This window comes from Trachypithecus francoisi, unplaced genomic scaffold, assembly GCF_009764315.1.
Source record: "Trachypithecus francoisi isolate TF-2019V2 unplaced genomic scaffold, Tfra_2.0 Lachesis_group0, whole genome shotgun sequence".
Classification (NCBI taxonomy): Eukaryota; Metazoa; Chordata; class Mammalia; order Primates; family Cercopithecidae; genus Trachypithecus; species Trachypithecus francoisi.
The window spans coordinates 158,127,467-158,152,661 of NW_022681453.1; the positions used below are offsets into that span (position 1 = coordinate 158,127,467).

A 25,195-nucleotide genomic window follows, 5' to 3' on the forward strand; every position below is an offset into this window, starting at 1 on the left:
TCACTTTGTTTCTGTCTCTCAGGAATGAATCACTCGTTTGTGGCCTGATGTGCAGCATCTTGAAAAACCATTGTTTTATATTTCCTGTCTGTTATTTTCTGTTGTTTCAAGTGGGAAGGTACATCCAGTCCCTGTTACTCCTTCTTGGTCAGAAGTGGCAAATCTATTGATTTTTCTATGTTAATTTTATTTCCTCCTACTTTACTATTTTATTGAGTTAGTTTTATTACTAATTCTTCTGAATTTTCAAACTTTACTGTCATCTGCAACAAGATACTTTTACTTCTTTAACCAATCTTATGCTTCTAACTGTTTTCTCTTATACAATTACTACAGTAAAATGCTGAATAGTAGTGGAGACAGTGGGCATCCTTGCCGTGTTCCTGATCTTTGTTGAAGTGCCTCTAGTGTTTTCCCATTAAATAAGATATTGGCTTTAACACTAAGGTATAGGTATTTCATCATGTTAAGAAAGTATCTAAAATATGGATAACTTTTTTTCCTTAGATATAACATATGACATTAATAAACGATATGGTTTGGATCTATTTCCCTGCCAAATCTTATGTTGAATTGTAATCCCCAGTGTTGCAAATGGGGGCCTGGTGGGAGATGACTGGATCATAGGGTGGATTTCTCTTGAATGATCTAGCATCGTCCTCTTGGTGCAGTCCTCCAGATAGTGAGTTTTCGTGAGATCTGGTTGTTTAAAAGTGTGCAGCAACTCCTCCACACCTTGCTCCTGCTCTTGCCAAGTGAGATTCTGGCTTCCCCCTTGTCCTTCTGCCATGACTGAAAACTCCTTGAGGCTTCACCGTAGGCTGAGCAGATGCCAGCACCATACTTCCTGTAAAGCCTGCACAACTGTGAGCCAATTAAACCTCTTCTCTTTATAAATTACCTAGTCTCTGTTATTTCTTTATAGCAATGCAAGAACAGCTTAACACAATAAATATCCTAATATTAAAACAATCTTGCCTTCCTGGAATAAATCCCGCTTGGTCATAGTATATTGTTTGGTAATATTTTATTATCTTTTATCATTAATCTTGAAGCTATATTTGTTTGCAGTTTTATTCTCTGGATTGTCTTTTCCTGATTTAGGTATCAGTGTTTTACCTGCTTCATAAAAGGTGTTTGAAATTTTCCTTCCTTTTCAATACCCTGAAATAATTTATGGAGCATTTGAACTATCCAGTTACTGAAGGTTTGGTAGAATTCCCCTGTAAAACTACCTGGGCCTTGTGCTTTTTTGTGCAGTTTTGTAATAAATATCTGTATTTATTCTATAAAAGTCTGTTTACCTTTCTAAATCAAATGGAGTCAATTTGGGTCAGATGTATTTTCCTAGAAAACTGTCCATTTCATCTAGATTTTCAGATTTATCTCCCTAGACGTCTGCAAAGTAGTCTTTTCTGATTTTAAAAAACTTTCTTCTGGCTGGGTACAGTGATTCACCTGTAATTCCAACACTTACAAGGCCAAGGCGGGAGGGTCACTTGAGCCCAGGAGTTCAAGACCAGCCTGGACAACACATCGAGACCTAGTCTCTATAAAAAATTAAAAAATTAGCTGGGTGTGGTGGTGCACATCTGTCATCCCAACTATGCGGGAGGCTAAGGTGGGAGAATTGCTTGAGCCCACATAGTTGAGGCTGCACTGAGCTGTGATGGTGCCACTGCACTCCAGTCTGGGCAACAGAGCGAGATCCTCCTTGTTATTTCTTATTTTGTATATTAGTGTATTCTCCCTTTTTTCTTAATCAAATTAGTTTTTTATTAATATTTTCCCATAACCACAATTTCAATTTGTTAAAAGTGCTATTGGTTTTTTATTCTCTGCCTTCTTAATTTCTGATCATTACTGGGACTAGCTGAGGGGTACATAAGGCTCTGCTATACCAGTATGTATACATTTCAAAATTCTCCATATTAAAAACTTAAAAAAGTTTATATATATACACAGTATAAAATCAAGGCATATACAAGCATTTATATAAATAAACATTCTACTAACCTTCCCACCTTCTTTAGCCCCACTTCTTTCCAATCATTTATACTTTTAGGTCTTTTGCTGGTTACCTCTCTAAACATATATTTAACAAAAATATAACTAAAAACCATATAATAATTATTTTATTACTTTATCAACTTTAGAAAATAATTATTCTTTGCTGGGAAATATGTGGATTTAGCTCATTTATACTGTCCTACTTTACTCCCCTATCTTCGGTTGACGATCTTTGTAAGGTGCAAAACTTGTATTTATCCATCTAATTTTCATTCATCTTAGTTCCTTACTTTCCTTTTACATAGGATAATAGCACTCCATCCTTATTTTCTCTTCTTCTCCCTGTTTTACCTTCACATTTTATTGGCAATATTTTGACTTTTACGTTGTGCAGGTTTTTTTCATACTTTTCCACAACCACGATAAAATTTTCTATAGGTTATCCACACAGTGATTTTTAGATGCTATAAACTAAAACGTTTTTGTGATATTTTGACTATATAAATATGGTTGAATGTTAGGTCAGGCAATCTATGAGGAACGTATTTCATTGTGTATAGGTCCAGCATCAGGGTCTTGGAATGTTCAAAGGAGACTGTTTCTGACATTGAGGTTAAACTGTCTTTTCTAACTTCATCAGCTGTTCATAATTATGCCATATTTTAGTCTGCTTCTTGTTTAGATCGTGGCTGTCTTACATAGTTTTTTCATTTTTCCTGGCATTTCTAATTGTTTAACTTATTGACACAGGCTTCATCATAGCCTTGTTTCCTTATTCTCTCTCTTTTTTTTTTTTTTTGAGAGGGAGTCTCACTCTGTCGCCCAGGCTGGAGGGCAGTGGCGTGATCTTGGCTCACTGCAAGCTCCACCTCCACCTGGGTTCACACATTCTCCTGCCTTAGCCTCCTGTGTAGCTGCGACTACAGGCGCCTGCCACCACGCCCGGCTAATTTTTTGTATTTTTAGTGGAGATGGGGTTTCACCGTGTTAGCCAGGATGGTCTCAATCTCCTCGTGATCCGCCCACCTTGGCCTTCCACAGTGTTGAGATTACAGGCGTGAGCCACCGCGCCCAACCTCCTTTTACTCAAATGTAACTGTATTGCGTGGAGTTGCTCCTCACCTCCCTCTCCCACATCATGGACAAGACCTGGTTGGGGGAATTTTACCTTCTCTCTTCTGAACTGGCTGCTCTTCAGTTATCATCCTGACACTGCCCTTCATTACTTCTCTGGATTAAATCCACTGTGTCTTAAATCTCACGCATTCCTCTTTCTTGGTTTACTTACTTTGCTGCAATGTATACGCAAGTAACTGTTTAAGAAATACAGAGGTAACTTATAAAGGAGATAAACTTTCTGAGTTCATGAATGTCCAGGAATCAGGTTTATGTGAACCTCATTCCTAACTAGTAGGTCGGCAAGATATAGAAATCTAAGTTCAAATCCATTTCCTGAGGGATCCCAATGAGGATCTAATACCATCCTAGACTCTTCATCTACATTTTTCTAAAACTTTAAGGACATGTTTATGCATGTGTCTTAAAAAAAATCATAATTGTCAGTACTCAGTGGTTTTTTGAGACAGTCTTGCTCTGTCACCCAGGGTGGAGTGCAGTGGTGCAATTTCAGCTCACTGCAACCTCTGTCTCCCAAGTTCAAGCAATTCTTCTGCCTCAGCTTCCCGATAAGCTGGGATTGTAGCGGCATGCCACCATGCCCAGCTAATTTTTGGACTTTTAGTAGAGACGGGGTTTCACCATGTTGGCCAGGTTGGTCTCAAACTCCTGACCTCAACTGATCTGCCCACCTTGGCCTCCCAAAGTGTTGGGAATACAGGCGTGAGCCACTGTGCCTGGCCTCAGTGGTTCTTTTTAACCAAAGAATCATATATTTTAGTGCTGCAAAATAATTATGTATTATTTTATTCGATGACTTTTTTCTCTCCACTTTTCCCCTTTTTTTCTTCTCCAGACTCCAATTAATTAGATATTAAAATTCCTGAAGTGGTCCTCTATGTCCCTTTTCTTTTTCTCTCTCTTTCTCTCTAAAAGATATCCTCAACTTTAGTTTCCAGGTCTTATGCTGCGCTTTTGGTACTTACATTTTAAAATTCTAACAGCTTTTTCTTGTATCAGCATTGTTTTCATACAGTTTATTCTTGTTTTTTTTTTTTTGTTCTTTTTTACATTTATTTAAATTGACAAATAAAATTGTACATATTTATCATGTACAGTGTGTTGTTTCAAAATATGTATTTATTGTGGAACGGCTAAATGGAATTATTAACATATGTATTACCTCACTATTTTGTAGTGAAAACACAAAATCTACTGTCTTAGCAATTTTCAAGAATAGGATACACTGTTATTAACAATAGTAACCATGTTGTATAATAGATCTCTTGAAATTATTCCTATTTAGCTGAAATTTCGTGTCCTTTGACCAACATCCTCCCAGCCTTGGTTATTAGTTCATTCTCACACTGCTATAAAGAACTACCTGAGACTGGGTAATTTATGAAGAAAACAGGTTCAACTGACTCACAGTTCTGCAGACTGTACAGGAGGCATGCCTGGGGAGGCCTCGGGAAACTTACAATCATGGTGAAAGGCGAAGGGGAAGCAAGTGCGTCTTCATATGGTGGGCAGGGGAGAGACAGAGAGCAAGGGGGAGGTGCTACACTCTTTCAAACAATCAGATCTCATGAGAACTATATGAGACAGCACTAGGGGGATGGTGCTAAACTGTTAGAAATCACCCCCATAATCCAATCACCTCCCACCAGGCCCCACCTTGAACACTGGGAATTACAATTCAACATGAGATTTGGGTAGGGACACAGAGCTAAACCATATTATTTGGTAATTACCATTATATTCTTTACTTCTATGACTTTACCATTTTTAGGTTTACCTATAACTGAGATCATGTAATATTTGTCTTTCTGTGCCTGGCTTCCTTTACTTAACATAATGTCCTCCATATTCATCCACGTTGTTGCAAATAACAGAGTTTCCTTCTTTGTTTAAAGCTGACTAGTATTTCATTGCATACATATACCATATTATCCTTTTACGTTCTAAGTTCAGGTGCTCATGTGCTGACTTGTTACATAGGTAAACTTGCATCAAGAGGGTTTGGTTGTACAGATTATTTCATCACCCAGGTATTAAGCCCATTACCCATTAGTTATTTTTGCTGATCCTCTCCCTCCTCCTACCCCCGCCCAACCTTCAATAGGACCCAGTGTCTGTTGCTTCCCTCTATGTATCCCTGTGTTCTCATAATTCAGCTCCCACTTATAAGTGAGAACATGTGGTATTTGGTTTTCTGTTTTTGTGTTAGGTTTGCTAAGGGTAACAGCCTCCAGCTCCATCCATGTACCTGCAAAGGGCATGAGCTCATTCTTTTTTATGGCTGTATAGTATTCCATCGGGTACATATATCACATTTTCTTTATCTGGTCTATCATTGATGGGCATTTAGGTTGATTTCATGTCTTTGCTATCGTGAACAGTGTTGCAATAAACTTACGTGGCATGTCTCTTCATAAGAGAATGATTTACATTCCTTTGTATACATACCCAGTAATGAGACTGCTGGGTCAAACGGTATTTTTATCTTTAGGTCTTTGAGGAATTGCCACACTGTCTTCCATAATGGTTGAACTAACTTACACTCCCACCAACAATGTATAAGCATTCCTTTTTGTTCACAACCTTGCCAGTATCTGTTATTTTTTGAATTTTTACTAACAGACATTCTGACTGGTGTGAGGTGGTATCTCATTGTGATTCTGACTTGCATTTCTCTAATGATCAGTGATGCTGAGTTTTTTTTTCATATGATTGTTGGCTACATGCATGTGTCTTCTTTTGAAAAGTATTTTTTCATGTATTTTGCTCACTTTTTTATGGGGTGGTTTTTTTCTTGTAAATGTATTTAAGTTCCTTATAGATGCTGGATATCAGACCTTTGTCGGATACATAGTTTCTAAAAATTTTCTCCCATTCTGTAGGCTATTTACTCTGTTGATAGTTTCTTTTGCTGTGCAGAAGCTCTTTAGTTTAATTAGATCCCATTTGTCAATTTTTGCTCTTGTTACAATTGTTCTTGGTGTCTTCGTCAGGAAAGCTCTGCCTGTGCCTACGTCCTGAACAGTATTTCCTAGGTTGTATTCCAGGGATTTTATAGTTGTGGGCTTTACATTTACATTTTAATCCATCTTGGGTTAATTTTTATATATGATATAAGAAAGGCATCTAGTTTTAATCTGCATGTGGCCAGCTAGTTATCCCAGCACCATTTATTGAATAGGGAATCCTTTCCCAGTTGCTTTTGTCAGGTTTGTCAAAGTGTGCAGTCTTATTTCTGGGTTCTCTATTCTGTTCCATTGGCCTATGTATCTGTTTTTGTACCGGTACTATACTGCGTAGCCTGGTAGTATAGTTTGAAGATGGGTAGCATGATGCCTCCAGCTTTGTTCTTTTTGCTTAGGATTGCCTTGGCTATTAGGGCTCTTTTTTGGTTCCATATTAATTTTAAAGTAGTTTCTTTCCTATTTCTGTAAAGAATGTCAATGGTAGTTTAACAGGCACAGCACTGAATCTATACATTGCTTTGGACAATATGGCCATTTAAACGATATTAATTCTTGCTATCCACGAGCAGGGAATGTTTTTCCATTTGTCTGTATCATCTCTGATTTATTTGAGCAGTGGTTTGTAGTTCTCCTTGTAGAGATCTTTCACCTCCCTAGTTAGCTATTCCTAGGCATTTTATTCTTTTTGTGGTAATTGTGAATGGGAGTTCATTCCTGATTTGGCTCTTGGCTTGTTTTTGGTATATAGGAATGCTAGTGATTTCTACACACTGATTTTGTATCCTGAGACTTTGCTGAAATTGTTTATCAGCTTAAGAAGCTTTTGGGCTGAGACTAGCAGGTTTTTGAGATCTAGGATCATGTCGTCTCCCAACAGGGATAGCTTGACTTCCTGATGCCCTTTATTTCTTTCTCTTGCCTGACTGCCCTGACTAGAACTTCCAATACCATTGTAGTTGCTCATTCAGTGCGATGTTTGTCATATATGGCTCTTATTATTTCGAGGTATGTTCCTTCAATACCTAGTTCACATTTTCGTTATGCCTCCATTCACTGATACTTAGGCTGATTCCGTATCTTGACTACTGTGAATAATGCTGCAATGAACCTGGCAGGGTAGATATCTCTTCTACATACTGATTTCATTTCCTTTGGATATACACCCAGCAGTAGGACTGTAGGATCATATGGTAGTTCTATTTTTAATTTTTTGAGGAACCTCCAAACTGTTTTCCATAATGGCTATACCAATTTACATTCTCACCATTGGTGTGCAAGGATTCCCTTTTCTCTATATCCTCTCCAACACTTGTTATCTTTCGTCTTTTTGATAACAACCATTCTAACAGGTGTAACATGATCTCTCATTGCGGTTTTAATTTACTTTTCTCTAACAGTGATTTTGAGCATTTTTCATATACCTGTTGGCCATCGTTTGTCTCCTTTTATGCAATGTCTATTCAGATTCTTTGCTATTTAAAAAATGTATTGAGATAAAATATAAATATAAAATTTATCATATTTACCATTTTAAGTGTACAGTTCAGTGGTAATAAATACATTTATATTCTCTTTTTCCCTTCATCTTCTCCCTCCCCTTTCCCCTTTCTGGTCTCTGGTAACCACCAATCTACTTTCTATCTTCACAAGATCCACTTTTTAAGCTCCTGCATATGAATGAGAACGTGTGATATTTATCTTTCTGTGCTTTGTTTATTTCATTTAACATAATGGCCTCCCATTCCAACCATATTGCTGCAAATGACAGGATTTCATTCTTTTTTATGACTGAATAATATTCCATTGTGTATATATACACCATATTTTCTTCCTCCACTGATTGGCACTTAGGGTGATTCCATATTTTGGCTATTGTGAACAGTGCTGCAATAAACAGAGTGCAGATATACTAATTTCCTTTCTTTTGGATATTTCTGGATCATATGGAAGTTCTATTTTTAGTTTTGAGGAACCTTCACACTGTTCTCCATAGTAGCTGTATTAATTTACACTCCCAACAACGGTGTACGGAGGGGTCCTCTTTCTCTGCATCCTCACCAGCATGTTATTGTCTGTCTTTTTGATACAAGCCATTTTAACCAGGGAGAAGGTGAAATGATATCACTTTGTGGCTTTAATTTGCATTTCTCTGATGATTAGTGATGCTGAGCATTTTTTCATATACCTGTTGCCTTTGCTAATTTTTAAATAATTTTCTTGCTATTGAGTTGTTTTGAGTTCCTTACAAATTTTGGATATTAACACCTTGCCAGATATATGGTTTGCAAATATTTTCTACCATTCTGTAGGTTTTCTTTTTACTCTGTTGATTATGTCCTTGACTGTGCAGAAGTTTTTTACTTTGATGCAATTCCATTTGTCTGTTTTTTCTTTTACTGCCTGTGCTTTTGCGTTCATATCAAACAAAAAAGAAATCAATGCCAATACCAGTGTCACAAAGAAAACCCCTACGTTTTCTTTACAGTTTCAGGTCTTACATTTAAGTCTTTAACCCATTTTCAGTTGATTTTTATATATGGTGTAAGATAAAGGTTATTTTTGTTTTATGGTTCTTATTTTATATAACCTTCCTTAATATAGTACTTTTTAAAACAACTATTTTTTTAAAGAATAGTTTTAGGTTTATAAAAAAAATTAAAACAGCACTGAGAGTTCCCATATACCCTGCGCCCAGATTCCCCAATAATTAACACCTTACATTTACTATATGGTCCACTTGTTAAAATTAATAAACTGATACTGACACATTATTATTGAAGTCCATACTTTATTCACATTTCCTTAATTTTTACCTGATGTCTTCTTTCTGTTCCAGTGTTCTGTCCAGGGCATCACATTCTATTTAGTTATGTCTCCTTAGACTTCTTTTGGCTGTGACAGTTTCTTAGACTTTCCTTACTTCTGATGACCTTGACGGTTCTGATGAGTATTGGTCAGGTATTATATAGGATGTTTCATTACTGGAATCAACCTGATGTTTTCCTCACGATTAGACTGGGTTTATGGATTTTTGGGAGAAATGCCACAGAAGTAACATGCCCTTTGCAGCATATCTTGTCAAAGGTACACACTATCAACATGATTGATGACTGCTGATGTTGGCCTTGATCATCAGGCTGAGGTAGTATCTGCCAGGCTCCTCCACTGTAGTTACTCCCCACACTGTGAAATCAGTATGCATAACCCACTCGTAAGGAATGGTGATTCACGTTCCCCTCTTTAAGACTGCAGTGTCTACTAAACTGTTTGCAATTCTTCTGCACAGATTTGTTTCTCCTCCCCAATCATTTATTTATATCAGTATGTGTAATTTGTTTTAAAAACATTCTCATCACCACATTCCGTAAAGATGATTTCCCAAGTAGTGGTATTTCTCTAAGTTGCTCCAGAGTCTTAGGGTAAAAACCACAGTTAGTAAGCTCCTTATGAACAACCTCTCTATCAAGTACTTTGTCCATTGGCAGGCAGGTGTTAAATACAGCAGTTGGCTCGTGTGGATATAGTACTGCAGAGAAAGACCCACTCTATGAAGATTTGAGCAGCATGGTCAGTGAATACAGAGAATGAGGCATGGTAGGACCTGTAATCTCCAAACTAAACTGGTCTCTGTATCCAGAAAGAGCTGCGTCTTCACATTTACACTTTGTGCCTTAAGATTTGCATTATGGCACCTCAGAGAGCAACAGGGGATAAGAGGGTTGGAGGAAGTCCTGCCTGTGGACCTGAGGTAGCAACTAAACTCTTAGTTGATCAAAAAATTAAGCAATGTAAAGATACTGATTCCTTTCACCAACACAACAGACTCAGGTCTGTGATCCATTTGTACTTCATGTTTCTCTTTACGCAGCTTGATATAAAGTATGTCTGGCTTTTTAATTTTATCTTGCACACTCATCTCTTCTACATTTATAACTGGAGATCCTGAACACCAAAGCCTAAAAGGAATCTTTGAGAAAAAAAGCCTTGTAGCAAGGAAAGTCAAGATTCTTGAAGTTAAAGAAATATACTTTAAAATACTGAAATGTTTATAAACATTAACTTTTATAACATGCACTGAGCAGTAGCATTTAAAGTTTTAAATCAGTGTTTTCTACTTTTACTATTTTCAGATTAAATTTTTAGATATAAAGATAAAAAACTCAACTCAAATGAGATATCTATAGCCCTACAACTTAACTGTATAGTGAGTAGAAAACTGAATTAATGCATTTCTTTGCAAACAGGAAGCTGAGACTAAACACACAGCAGTTATCTCATGGCACTGTGACTGATGGCATCAGGGCAAAAATGTGTTACTTTACCCTTTACCTAAGACTGTGGCAGGTTCTTGTTTTATAAAGATAGAAAATAAATGTAGACAACATCTACTGAGCTGACTGATGATGCCTTTACCTAAACATCTTTCCTACTGATTTATAATTCCTTTATTTTCACACATACTAAATTTGTTTAAATGCATGTTAATTCAGATAAAAAGGCATTCTGTATTCCACATAGAATAGTGTTAAGAATTGTGAAGTAGGCTGGGCGCGGTAGCTCATGCCTGTACTCCCAGCACTCTGGGAGGCCGAGGCAGGCGGATCATGAGGTCAAGAGATCCAGACTATTCTGGCCAACATGATGAAACCCCATCTCTACTAAAAATACAAAAATTAGCTGGGCGTGGTGGCGCATGCCTGTAATCCCAGCTACTCAGGAGGCTGAGGCAGGAGAATTGCTTGAACCCGGGATGCGGAGGTTGCAGTGAGCCAAGACTGTGCCACTGCACTCCAACCTGGCGACAGAGCGAGACTCCAACTCAAAAAAAAAAAAAAAAAAAGATTTGTCAAGTATGCTGAGCTGTCATGGCAAAGTAGTATTTAATGTGCTTATAGGTGTATGTGTGTGTGTGTGTGTGTGTGTGTGTGTGTGTATGGGGAATTGTATAATTCACATTTTTAAAATAAAAGTGTTTAGAAATCAAAAGCATTGGGTAAAGAAATAATAGTATCTAAGTATTTGTTCACTTTATAATCCAGAAAATAAAACACCACGTTTATTCCCCCCACCCCCCCAAAAAAAATTCTCAGTTCTTCTGTTTCCTGAATTAGTTTTGTTTCTTTTCTGGGCTGCTTTTTCTGTGTATGTGTTTTTTTTTAACCTTTATTTTTCTTTAATGATGATCATTTTCCTCATACACCTGGTTGTCCATTCATGTTTAAGAAGGACAAGGTAGTTGATATAATTTTCCTTTGTGGAAATATAAGTAGGTCTATTTTTCAACAGGTATCTTTCTTGAGTACCAAATCTGCCTCGGGGTTCTGTGCATTTAGGGTGGGTGTGTTGACTGACAGGCATTATTTTAGAGTAAACTGGTGAGATCTCCCTGGATCCCCAACTGCTAGAATAAAGAGAAATAAGGAGAACTTTAAACTGTGGCTGTCACATTAGAAGCCTTACCATGCTTTATTGTCTTGTTAGTATGTTTATGCTTGCGAATAAATGTCAGGCTGCACTTTACATTTGTGAACCAGGAAAGGAGTCAACTAGTGATTGACCTTCAGTGAATCCCCATTTCCAATATCTCTCATTGGGTCAGCCAGCCCTGAATTTACAGCTGCTCTGGGCCTTGATGAGAACAGGAGCTCACTTCTCCACTGGAGCCCACAGACGGCTCCTGATTCTGAGTTGTGGTTTTCTTAGCCTACTTCTGGTCACTTCTTTTTTTTTTTTTTTTTTTAGTCCATATAAATCCACTTATTATTGAACTATTTATTTACCATTTTAAGATCACAGAATCTTTTTTAAACTTTTATTTTAGGTTTGGGAGTAAATGTGAAGGTCTGTTACATAGGTAAACTCATGTCACAGGGCTTTGTGGTACAGATTATTTCACCACAGGTACAGGTATTAAGCCCAGTACCCAATAGTTATCTTTTCTGCTCCTCTCTCTCTTCCCACCCTCCACCCTCAAATAGACCACAGTGTCTGTTGTTTCCTTGTTTGTGTTCGTAGGTTCTCACCATTTAGCTTCCACTTATAAGTGAGAACATGTGGTATTTGGTTTTCTGTTCCTGCATTAGTTTGCTAAGGTTAATGGCCTCCAGCTCCATCCACAGTTCCGCAAAAGACATGCAGTCACTTTCTACCTTAAATATGTTAAGATTTCTTGTACACTGACTTTCTCTACCATTCCATTGGCTTCATGGGTTTATCCTTTTTTAAATTTGTATACTTTAACTTCAGAAGGGCTTGGGAAAGAATGGGAGGGTAATATCTCTATTTAGTTTGTCTCTTTTACCAGAAGACTCCACACGTCCATTTCTTAAATGAAAATAAGATTTATTCTTAGATTTAAGTAGTAAATGTCTATTAACACATAATTATGATTTTGTTGTTGTCTGTTTCTAATTTTCTTAGTCTAAACTTAATTTACATTCCTGTCAAAGCTTTTATTAAAGCTCTCATAAAATTCAGAATTGCATCGTCAAGGTAGGGTCCCCACAGGAAGAAGAATTCACTGTATGAAGCTTTCATGAAAAGACTACATGTAGAGTTGTGGATAGAATGAAGGGAGCAAACAAGGGAATAACGAGGCACCCAGAGACTACTGATAGGAGGATACTGTTATAGTCCTGAGGGCCAAAGTAACAAGGGAAGGAGGAATGCCTAGTAGGCACTAGGACCATGGACAAGGGGTGTCCAGCAGAAGCTGTATTACAGAGAAATACAGTTACTGTGCCAAGGCAGACAGCAGGGAAGAAATGCCAGCTTTCCTTTCCTCTGTCCTCCCAATTACTGGCAATGCTTCCCATTGCCAAGATCCAACCACAAGCTAGTCAGCAAGAGAGCCCCACAGACGCAGTCTGTAGGGTCAGCAAGGCCAAGAATGGATTGAGAGAGTGAGGATGGAGAGCAAATAAAGAACTGGTAATAAAACCTAATGTTTTATTACAATGTAGTTCAAATATTGAAGATTTGAGATTTCACAAAACATAGGAATATTTAATGTTGGATATTATCAGGTAAAATGGTGTTAATTAAATGCCAAAAACTATTAAGAATCTTCGTTCTCATGAGTATTTTTTTGAGGGGAACAAAACCATGTAGCAGATGAGTCTAAGGATAATCAAAGCCATGATGCAAATTAGACAAGCCCAAGGGCCCTGAACATAAAATAAAATCAGAACCAAACTTTGTATTTTAAACATGGAAAATTGTTACTATAATTAAAAATCTATGTACTATGGTGTTATTAGTCAGGGTAGTGGTTATTGTTGGATGGCAGTGACTGAGATGGAGCATGATGGGCTTTGCACGTGCTGCTAATACTATTTTTGGATCTGTGCGCTAGTTATATGGATATGCCCACATTGTGAAAATTCATTGACTCTAACACTTGTGATTTGGGTGTTTTGTCTGAGTATATTTCAGCAAAAATCTTTTTAAAAAATCATGGTGTGGTGAGGCGCCGTGACTCATGCCTGTAATCCCAGCAGTTTGGGAGGCCAAGGTGGGCGGATCACTGGAGGTCAGGAGTTCCAGGCCAGACTGGTCAACATGGTGAAATCCCGTCTCTACTAAAAACACAAAAATTAGCCGGGTGTGGTGGCAGGTGCCTGTAATCCCAGCTACTTGGGAGACTGAGGCAGGAGAATCCCTTGAACCCGGGAGGTGGAGGTTGCAGTGAGCCGAGATTGTACCAATGCACTCCAACCTGGGTGACAAGAGCGAGACTGTCTCCAAAAAAACAAAAAACAAAACAAAACAAAAAAAACACGGCAGCCATGAATACAACTTTAAAAAAACCTCAACTATTTCCATGTATTTTATGCCCTTCTTTAGTATACATACTAAGAACTAACAAGGATTTACTGTAACGCCTAAAACAATGATGCATATTCAACAGGCAGGAAAAGCTTATCTTAGCTTCAAAGAATTTGTAATCTGCTTAGAAAAACCAAATATGTAGATATGAAAACAATATTAACAAGCAATATCTCAGGCTATGAAGAATGCTATAGTAGAAACAGGTGCAATACTGATATGTAACTGATTCCCATGGGAAGGCCTAGATAGAAACACTCCCCAAGTGGGCTCTTTCTGTTGGATATCTCTTTCTCTCTAAAACCTTAACAAAGGTCAACTAGGCCAAATGACTGTGGACCCTGCATTTAAGCCTACAATACACACAGTGCCATAAAAGCCATGAAGATTTTGAGGTCACTTCTCTTCTCTGCCCTGAAGTAGTGAGTAGGGAGCCCACCCCTACCTGAAAGGGAAGAAGACAACACAAGGAAGGAGAATTGAAGGCAGAGATAGGGAAGCATAAAAGAACACGGCAGCAGGAGATTTCTGCAGAGTAGAAGACCTCTTAGTGTCTGTAAAAAGAAAGAAGTCTGTGGGTGACAGGAGCAAAGGGACCCTGCTGTCTGGCAACACCCTAGGGAGGCGGCTAAAACCTCAAAAGAAAACAGCCGTGTGTGCATCTAGTCAGACGGGCCATAGGTATCTTCACCAAAGGGTTCTGGGGCTTGACACATGGCACAGAAGCAGCAAAGATCTCTGGATCTGAAGGGAATCTTCTAGCCAAAGATGGCTGATGTCTCAGCAGTAACTCCCAACCCTAACGCTTTGGTACCGTGTAATACCTCAGAACTGTGGCACAGCTCCAGGCTGAGAAACCTCAGGAAGGTCTGCGGTTAAAAATATCCACCAACCTGGTAAATGAGGGCTAATGTGAGAAATTCAAACCCAGAAACTTACACTTCTGATAGATCTGAGGTTTATTCAGGCTTGAGACTTATCCTTTTTTTTTACATGTATAATATATGGATATACAACACACAGAGTTTAAAATTTCATACACAGAAAAGGAAAAATGAGAAGTACAGTGCTATTGTTTTATCTGGTTCCATCAGTGAAAGCTGCTCCCTGTGAGTTTTCTAGATAAGTACATACAGAGTCTATGCTACTAAAATAAATTACTAATGTCAGCTGAAATCTGGTAATGGGATTGGGACTACTGCCATTATCCTAAATTACTCCCAGACTAGAGTACATTTAGAGCTTTTGTGTCTTTTTTTTGTGTGTGTGTGTTTCTTACTCTCCTCACTACCTTTGTAGTCTGGTGGCAAATGTCTTTGCAGCTCTCCGGGCACTTGATTCCAGTTATCCTCTCTCCCTTCTCCTATTCTAATTTTCTGTTTCAAATATATCTTGGGTTGAAGAATCAGGAAACCAAGCATTTAAAAACTGTACTTAAATAGTCAAGAGGCAGTGAGTGAAGACCCCAGCGTTCGTGAGAGTGATTCTGGTTACATCATGACCTTTTCTTTCTTTCTATCAGGTTCTTAGCTATGTTCTACACTAACAGAGAAGTTATCTTCTTGCATTCTATCATTTCAGAAGGTGCCTCAGTGATTGCTGTGGGTGGGCAAGGGGGTGGCTGAGTAGCCCCTCTCCTCTGCTTCAGTGGGAGTAGCCCTGAAGGAGTAGCTCTTCTACTACCATGGGTTCTGTTTTAGATGTCATTTAATGAGAGGATCTTACTGCTGAAACAAGTTTGAAAACCACTCTTTTAGAAATCTGATCTCTAGATTTGTGTAGCTCAATTGACATGTTATAGTTGTAAATTTTAAACAAAACTGCTGAAACTCCAAAATTAGAACCTATTTTCAAAAGGAAATGAAAATTACCTGAAGTAGAGGGATGAAATCCTCCTGTTCTAGAGAGCTGCAGTTGGGTTTTGCTAGAAGACAGATGAATTTAGCGGCATCATCATGATGGTTATTCAGCAACCTATAAAAGAAACGACTGCTTAGGAAGATTAGCTCCTCTGAACAATGACGATAACATCAATAGTTAATTTCAGTTTGATCTGAAGGCCACTTAGATCAATAATCAAGTAAGGAATTTATATAATCAAAGGATGTTTTAGAATGATGAGCTGTCTATGACATAAGGCTGGATGAGTACTGAAGCCTATCAGACCCTCTTCTCTTCCAGTGGTCTCAGCATGAAGTAATAAGGCCTTGACCTTGATGGTACAATGGAAAGAGAAAGGAAGAACAGCTGTCTAAAACATTTTCAGGAAACATTCCTCAGGACTCCAGTTACCTCATCTAGGATTCCAAGCATCCCAATGGTTCAAGCTAGAAACTTGGGAGTCGTCATGAACTTCTCCCTTCCTTTTACCCCCACACCTATCAACTACTATGTTGTTTCATTTATACCAAATTTGCCCCTTTCTGTCTCCCACTGCCAATATCCATGCTTAGGCTCTTGTTTGTTGCTTGATATTTCTGAATAACACATTTGATCACGTCACTGTCCAAGTTAAAATTCGTCTGTCAAGTAGGCTAAAGTCCCAGCTTTTTTTTTTTTTTTGAGACGGAGTTTTTGCTTGTCGCCCAGGCTGGAGTGCAGTGGCACAATCTCAGCTCACTGCAGCCTCCGCCTCCTGGGTTCAACCAATTCTCCTGCCTCAGCCTCCAGAGTAGCTGGGACTATAGGTGCATGCCATCACGCCTGGCTAGTTTTTGTATTTTTAGTAGAGATGGGGTTTCACCATGTTGGCCAGGATGTTCTTGATCTCCTGACCTCGTGATCCGCCCACCTCGGCCTCCCAAAGTGCTGGGATTATAGGTGTGAGCCACAGCGCCAGGCCCAAAGTCCCAGCTTCTTGACCTGACATAGAAGGGCCTCCAGAATCTGATTCTACCTGCTCATGTCCCCTTCTCTTAACCATTCCTGCACTTGTGGTTGCACAAATGTTCCATGCCTTCTCACACCAGGTATTTGTAAATGCTACCGTCCTATCACAATACCCTTTTCCCTTACTTCACTTTCCAGGAAATATCACTAGCCTCCTGTGTCCTTCCATGTCCTTATTATTTCTGTCATGGCTGTTCCACAGTAACATAACCTTATCAGAATAATTCTTTTTTTTTTTCAACTTTTATTATAGGTTCAGGGGTACATGTAAGGGTTTGTTATGAAGGTATACTGAGTGATGTAGAGGTTTGGAGTATGAATGAATCCATCTCTCAGGTAGTGAGCACATACCAATAGGTAGTTTTTCAGCCCTTGCTCCCTCCATCACTGCCCTTTCTTGTATTCCCCAGTGTCTACTGTTTTCTCTCTTTTTTTTTTTTTTGAGACAGAGTCTCGCTCTGTTGCCTAGGTTGGAGTGCAGTGGCACGATCTTGGCTCACTGCAAGCTCTGCCATCTGGGTTCACGCCATTCTCCTGCCTCAGCCTCCCCAGTAGCTGGGACTACAGGCGCCTGCCACCATGCTCAGCTAAATTTTTTTTTTGTATTTTTAGTACAGATGGGGTTTCACTGTGTTAGCCAGATCTCCTGACCTCGTGATCTGCCTGCCTCAGTATCCCAAAGTGCTGGGACTACAGGTGTGAGCCACCGTGCCCGGCCTGTTCTCATCTTTACGTCCACGTGTACTTGATGTTTAGCTCCCACTTATAAGTGAGAACATGTGGTATTTGGTTTTCTGTTTCTGTGAATTTGCTTAGGATAATGGTCTCCAGCTGCATCCGTGTTGCTTACAAAGAACATGATTTCATTCTTTTTTATGGCTGCTTAGTAGTCCATGGTGTACCTGTATCACAATTTCTTTATCCAGTCTACCATTGATGGGCATGGCATGTATGTTCATTCCATGTCTTTGCAATTGTGAACAGTGCTTCCATGAACATATGGGTGCATAAGTCTTTTTGGTAGAATGACTTATTTTTCTTTGGGTATATACCCAGTAATGGAACTATTGGATTGAAAGGTAAACTCTTAGTTCTTTGAGAAATCTCCACACTGCTCCATGGAGTTCAGCCATGTCCACCTCTTTAGCGAGACTGGGGAAATTTCTGTGGATTATATCCTTGTATGTTTTCCAAGTTGCGTACTCTTGTTCCTTCTCTCTCAGGAATGCCAATGAGTTATAGGTTTAGTCTCTTTACATAATCCCATATTTCTAAGAGTTTTCATTTTTTAAAATTCTTTTTCATTTTTGTCTGCCTGCCTTGATTCAAAGGAGTGGTCTTTGAGTTCTGAGACTCTTTCCTCAGATTGATCTGCTCCATTATTAATGCTTCTAGTTGTATTATGGAATTCCCGTAGTAAATTTTTCAATTTTAGAAGTTCAATTTGGTTCTTTCTTAAAATGGCTCTGTCATCTTTCAACTCTTGGATCATTTTACTGTTTTCCCTGGGTTGAGTTTCAACTTTCTCCTGTATTTCATTGAGCTTTTTTACCATTCAGATTCTGAATTCTGTCACTTCAGCTGCTTTAATTTGGTTAACAACCATTGCTGGGGAGTTAGTGAGATCATTTGGAGGTAATAACACACTCTGGTTTTTAGAATTGCCAGAGTTCTTGTGCTGGTTCTTTCTCATCTGTGAGGGTAGGCATTCCTTTATCTTTTGATGTTGCTGTCCTTTGTGATGGAGGTTTTGTTTTTATTTATTTATTTATTTTTACTTTATTTCCTTTGAGGGTTTGACTGTGGTGTAAGCTGAGTACAGCCAGTTGGCTTTATTTCTGGATGCTTTCAGAGGGCCAAGGCTCTGTATGGGATCTTTTCTGTTTTTTTTTTTTTGAGACGGAGTTTCGCTCTTGTTGCCTAGGCTGGAGTGCAATGGCGTGACCTTGGCTCACTGCAACTTTCGCCTCCCGGGCTCAAACGATTTTCCCACCTCAGCCTCTGGAGTAGCTGGGATTATAGGTGCCTGCCACCATTCCCGGCTAATTTTTAGTATTTTTAGTAGAGATGGGGTTTGCCATATTGGCCAGGCTGGTTTTGAACTTTGACCTCAGGTGATTCACCCACCTTGGCCTCCCAATGTGCTGGGATTACAGTTTTCTCTTTCTTGAGACAGAGTCTGGCTCTGTCACCAAGGCTGGAGTACAATGGTGTGAACACAGCTCATTGCAGCCTCAACCTTCTGGGTTCAAGTGATCCTCCTGCCTCAGCCTCCCAAGCAGCTGGGACCAGAGGTGCATACCATCATGCCTGGCTATTTTTTTTGTAGAGAGAGAGTCTCGCCATGTTGCCTAGGCTGGTCTTGAACTCCTAGGCTCATGCAATCTTACTGCCTCGGCCTCCCAAAGTGCTGGGATTACAGGTATGAGTCACTGTGCCTGGCCTATATGGGATCTTTATTTGTGGCCAGAATTCTGTACTGGGTTTTCTCAGGCAATTCATGCTGGAATTTTTTGGTGATGTAATTCAAGCTGTAACCCAGGAGATAGCGTTTAATAGTAAGGGCTGCCAGGTAGACTGCAGGTTAGGGGTATGTCTGTGGGTGGTCTGTTCATGCAGTAGGTCAATGGCGAGGGATCCCTGGGTAGGGTGATGCTGCCTTGGCTGTGCAACTGGTGTGGTGCCCACAGCCTAGGTTTTTTTGGCCAGCAGACAGCAGTGAGAACTGCCCAGCTTGCACTTCCTTGACAGGGTCTCCTGGTTACTGCCCAGAATTTGGCCCAACCAGCTAGTTTGTCACAAGACTTCTGCACCCAGATCACTGGGCTATTAGGTGTTCCAGACTGTCAGGTTCCCTTGGGGAGAAGCTGCGGCCCAGTTCCTGTGCCAGCCCATGAACCCATGCCTCACTCTTCCCAGTACTCTGAGAGTGAGGGTTCTTCCTCCACTTGAGTTCCAACCACAAGTCTCAGCTTGGCACTTCTGGACTGTGTGCTCTAACCCTGGGGGCCTGGGACCAGGCCTGTAGCTTTGTTCTCTGGCTCCTTGAGGTGGAGCGCCAGCTGTGCTGGGTGAGCCAAGGTGCTCCCAGGCCACCAGCAAAAGCGCTCCATTGGGGGCCACTGGCAAAAGCACTCTCGCAGGGCAGTGGAGGCTGTGCTGTGTGCCCACTCCTGTGGGAGCAGTCAGACATGGGCCCTGGGAGGGGCTGGTGGACATGGGAGTGAATGGATCAGATGTGCCCTAGTCCTGTGGGAAAGACAGCCCTGCTCTCCAGGACTGGTAGTCAACAAAGGTTAGAGCCTTAGAGGAATATGGAGAGCCTTGGGGAATAGATGCCTACGGTTGTGTTTTGTTGCAGCTATTCCCATGCAAAACCCGGTGGGCTCTGTACAGCCTTGAGCTCTGTCTCTGCCAGCTCTCCAATCTGTTTTCCCTGCCAACTCAAATGTCAATGGTGGCCGTGGGATCTCTTGCAGCTAGGATCCCAGAGGTCCACAGTGAGGGTGGCCTGCTCTGCAGTTACTTCTTTTACCCCTTCCTTAGGAGCCATTCAGAACCCATGCAGGGTTCTCAGTTTCCTCCCTCTTCAGCCCCAGTGACTGCATCATCTCTCCACTGATTGTCAGTGCTTTCTATTAAAAAATCTGTTCAAAGTATGCTGGTTTACTCATTATTTTGGTTTCTCTTGGTAGGAAAGGGAAGCTCTTCCTGGCTGTGTCTTCTTGGCCATCTTCACATCTTTGTCTTTTTTTTTTCTTTTTTTGGAGACAGGGTATCATTCTGTTGTCAAGGCTGCGGTGCAGTCTCATGATCATAGCTCACTGCAGCCTCAAACTCCTGGGCTCAAGCAATCCTCCCACCTTAGCCTCCTAAGTAGCTAGGATTACAGGTGCAAGCCAGCATGGCTTGGTGTAACTCTTTCACTAGACTGTAAGCTCTCTACAGGGTACAAAACTGTGTCTTACTTTCTTTGTATCCCAACCACCCTCAAGGCCAGAACACAATACCTGGCATATAGTTAGCATTCAACAAGTGATTAAGGAAGAAAAATAAGAAAATGTTTTTGATCAAACAGATGTATACTTCATTTGTGCTTATTAGAGCTACAGTATGACTTTTATACTTATTCTCCTTACCATTCCTCAACATGCTTACGGCTCCTGAAGTTAAATAAATACGTGTTTCAGAAAAAGATTCCCGAAATAGATGCTAACAGGAACCACCTCTCAGGATTAGAAAATGGGTGGGATGATCACAGTAGAAAAACAGTGAGGTCTTTCAAAAGAACTACTTTTACATATAAAACAGAATAGTAAGATACAGAAATAGCATGATAGATGAGAGCTACTCTGAGAGGACAAAGTAAAATCAGAAATGGTCTTTTGCTATGAAATAGAAAGAAAAGGTGAATTATAATTTTCTATCAATGTTACTGGCTGGTCAACTCTATGGCAGGAGAAAAGATAAAAGTCATGAAAGCTAAAGAATGAATGTAAGCATAGCTATTCTAAACTAGTATCTTTCAGAACTTTTAGCACAAAATATTATTTTGTTAACGGACAAATGACACATTTATATGAAAAGGTAAAAGAAAGAAAAGCATAATAAAACTGAAGCAACATTATTGATTCCATTTGAGATGAGTTCTGTCCAAAAGCTGATATTCTAGGACCTCAAAAAGAAATGCTATGGAGCAATGTCTTTCTCCTAAAAATGTCCTGACAAAAAATGTATGTCAGAGTATAGACGTGAAATGGGCAGTGGCACAGGGAAAGGAAGTGGGATAGAACCCTTTGGAGGAGAGATACTGAGGCCTCCACCCCATGAGCAGTCTGACATGAGGGAAATTATTTCCCTATAATCTTATGACTTCTATATTTGACTTTTTTTTAAAGATTATGGAGAGCTACTGGAGCACATCAGCATATATATGTATTCTCCAAAATGTTTTAATTCTGTATCATTACCTGTTAGTGATTTTTTTGTATTTAAAAATTATAATACACTATACTTGAGCCCACATTACTTTATACAAAGGGTGCAATTTGTAGAAAAAAAAAATTTCAAAACTAAACACGTCTTCTCCAAGGTCAATGTCGTAACCCACACCACCACGCTTAGCTGCTTAGTCTCCCAAAATAGCCACACTCGGGGCTCCCTTAAAGCACTCTGGCTTTTAAAAGACATTTTAAGAACTCAAAGAGGAGTTTCCACTAGAGGGCACTCAAACCATTTTAATATCTGACTGTAAAATAACACTTTAATTTAGAGACACACTTAACTATTCATAGAATTTTTCTGATGGAAAAAAAAAGATAGGGATAGTTGCTCACGCTATATAACTTCATAAACAATTTTCCTGTAGTTAACCAAAATGGAGACTTGTACTTCATGTCTTTCCCCCGCTTTTTGCAGAAATGTCTTCCTTACAGATAAAATTTAAACAATTCATCTGAATAAAAGAATACAGCTGTTGTGGTGGCGGCTGCTGGTCTATCCACCAACATATACTCTTTTTAAAATCTAAAAAAAATTTTTAAGTTCCAAGGTACATGTGCAGGATGTGCACATCTGTTACATAAACATGTGCCGTGGTGGTGTGCTGCACCTATCAACCCATCACCTAGGTATTAAGCCCAGTATGCACTAGCTATTTTTCCTAATGCTCTCCCTTCCCTCACCCCACCTCCTGACACACACCCCCAGTGTGTGCTGTTCCCCTCCCTATGTCCATGTGTTCTCACTGTTCAGTTCTCATTTATGAGAACATGTTCCACCAACACACTCTTTAGTTCTAATGTAATGTATGAAGAACTTGGTGAACTTGACCTGCTGCTAGATTTTTAAAAATAAGAATACATTTATTAATCACCTACTATATTCTCAAGCATTACCCTATTAAGGGCTTTTAGCTGAAATGAAGAAATCAGAAAGAATCTGTCTGTTCAATCTGCTACTATTGTAGGTTGATGTTAAATAATAATAACAATAGGTGAGTAGCATTTCCCAATAGTTTACCAGGAAGGATATTTAGCTCAGAAAAGGCGAGAAGAACACGCATAACAAGGGTGTTGATCAGTTAAAAGAGGCAGAAGGGGCAAGCTGTGATACTTAGCTAAGATATATAAATATACCAAGAAATAACTCCTAAAGAAGAAAGAAGGGAGAAAAAAGAGATAAAGAAGAAAGATGTTGGGTTTGAGTTCAAGAAAATTTGTCAGAATGTTAGAATCCAGGAAAAGCTTGATAAATATACTAGTCCTTTGTTTACTTAACTGAGGCTTTCAAAAAGTAATGATTAAAATCTATTAGAATTCAGTATTTCTAATAAATCAACTAGATATAATTCTAATTGGATCATATGGGAATGAAAATGTATTTCTCATGTGACACATCTGATTTGCCCCCCCTTAAAGGGGAGTTCTTATTTGCTTCTATTTCACTGCTGCCGGATTCAAATCCCAAGACCCAAATTTAACAAGTAAAATTGGCTGGGTGTGGGGTTCACACCTGTTATCTCAGCACTTTGGGCAGCCGAGCTCGGAGGATTCCTCAAGGCCAGGAGTTTCTGACCAGTCTGGGCAACAGAGTGAGATCCAGTCGCTATAAAAAATTAGCCAGGTGTGGCGGTACATGCCTGTAGTCCCAGCTACTTAGGAGGCTGAGGTAGGATGATCACTTGAGTCCAGGAGTTTGAGGCTGCAGTGAGCTACGACTGGGTCTCTGCACACTAGCCTGGGCAAAAGAGTGACACTCTGTCTCAAAAAAACAAAAATAAAAAACAAACAACAAGAAAACCCAAGTAAAACTTATCAAATAGTTTTTAAAGAAAGATTTCTGCAGATCTGCTTTACTGTTTTTTAAACAGGTTAGATAAAGGCTTGTGGCAAATAACTTGTGTGTGGGTATAAATGGTTATAAATCATTGAATTTTCTTTGTTGATATAAAGGGCAAAGGGAAAATGAATAAATGAGTAACATTAGTGACCTTTAGAAAGCATGTCATGACAGTCACACAATTCTTTGCCTAGCCGCAGAGTGACTGTTCACATACTTACTTTCTCCACATGGCAATGAATGACTGTGATGTCACAAATCCTGTCTTCTCTCCCCCTGCAGCCCTGAACATGGGGGCTTTCCAATAGAGAGGACAGCCACAGACCTGCAAATATAAAACACATACAGGGTAAGCCAAGAGGGAATGAAGAGATGACATGGCCAAAGAAAAGGTCTTTGTGGCTTTTACCCTTCATGCCACAGTGGATGGAAGAGCCCTCAGGAGAACAAAACTGGAGCATAGGCAAATATATCAACTAGGGTAGATTCAGAGAGAGGCCGAGGGGAAACAAAATAAGAGGAGAGAACACATTTAATGAAAAAAATGGAAATCCATTTACGTTTTCTCCAAGTTCATTTAAAGTGATTCCTTCCTCCAACCTGACAGTTAAAGCAACCAGCATCCCTTCCCACCATTTTTTTTTTCTTTTTTGAGACGGAGTCATGCCTCTGTTGCCCAGGCTGGAGTGCAGTTAACACAATCTCAGCTCACTGCAACCTCCGCCTCCTAGGTTTAAGCAATTCTCCTGCCTCAGCCTCCTGAATAGCTGGGATTACAAGTGCCCACCACTACACCTGGCAAATTTTCGTATTTTTAGTACAGATGGAATTTCACCATGTTGGCCAGGCTGGTCTTGAACTTCTGATCTCAAATGATCCACCTGCCTCAGCCTCCCAAAGTGCTGGGATTAGAGGCATGAGCCACCACACTTGGCTTATCACTCTTAGAAATTTACTACCTTCTAGAAAGAAAAAGAAATGACTGAATATCATAGTTGTATATATGTCTTTCATTCATTCCTTAAGCAGAAAAACACAGCCACCTTTATTACTTGGTCACTTGGTGTTAATATTCCACTACCTATCTCCTTTTCTCTCCTTTGCCTATTATGTTATTAAGTCCTAGGTTCAAGAAGAACCAGAAAATCCTAGACTGCTCAAGAAAACAGCTATCATATCTATTTAAATGGTTCTAATTCAGGTAAAAGATGAAAGGTAAAATGCTATCATTTATTTATCTATTAGAGGCTACCACAAATGATTACAAAGCCTTAGGAAAGAATGGGAATGAATATAAAACAATTTAGTACCCTAAAAGGTATTGATTTTTCTAAGAACTTTCTTTCTTATGAGAGTAAAATGACAATTTCTTTTTAATTGAAAGGAAGAGGTCCCATCCCCCAGGCCATGGACACATGGACAGGTACCAGTCCGTGACCTGTTAGGAACTGGGCCAGATAGCAGGAGGTGAAGGGCGGGTGAGTGAGCAGTACCACCTGAGCTCCACCACCTGTCAGATCAGTGGC

At 39.6% G+C, this 25,195-nt stretch overlaps 1 protein-coding gene across 5 annotated transcripts in view; it reads right to left on the reverse strand.

Moving 5' to 3' along the window:
• Positions 1-25,195, reverse strand: part of PPP2R3A (protein phosphatase 2 regulatory subunit B''alpha) — a 206,345-nt gene that overhangs the window by 94,172 nt on the left and 86,978 nt on the right. For all 5 annotated transcript variants that reach the window (XM_033212577.1, XM_033212576.1, XM_033212579.1 and 2 more), the window contains 2 exons: positions 23,891-23,994; positions 15,812-15,914 (listed from right to left, as the gene is read on the reverse strand). In XM_033212577.1, the coding sequence (XP_033068468.1) occupies positions 15,812-15,914; positions 23,891-23,994 (207 nt within the window). The remainder of the gene's footprint in view (positions 1-15,811; positions 15,915-23,890; positions 23,995-25,195) is intronic.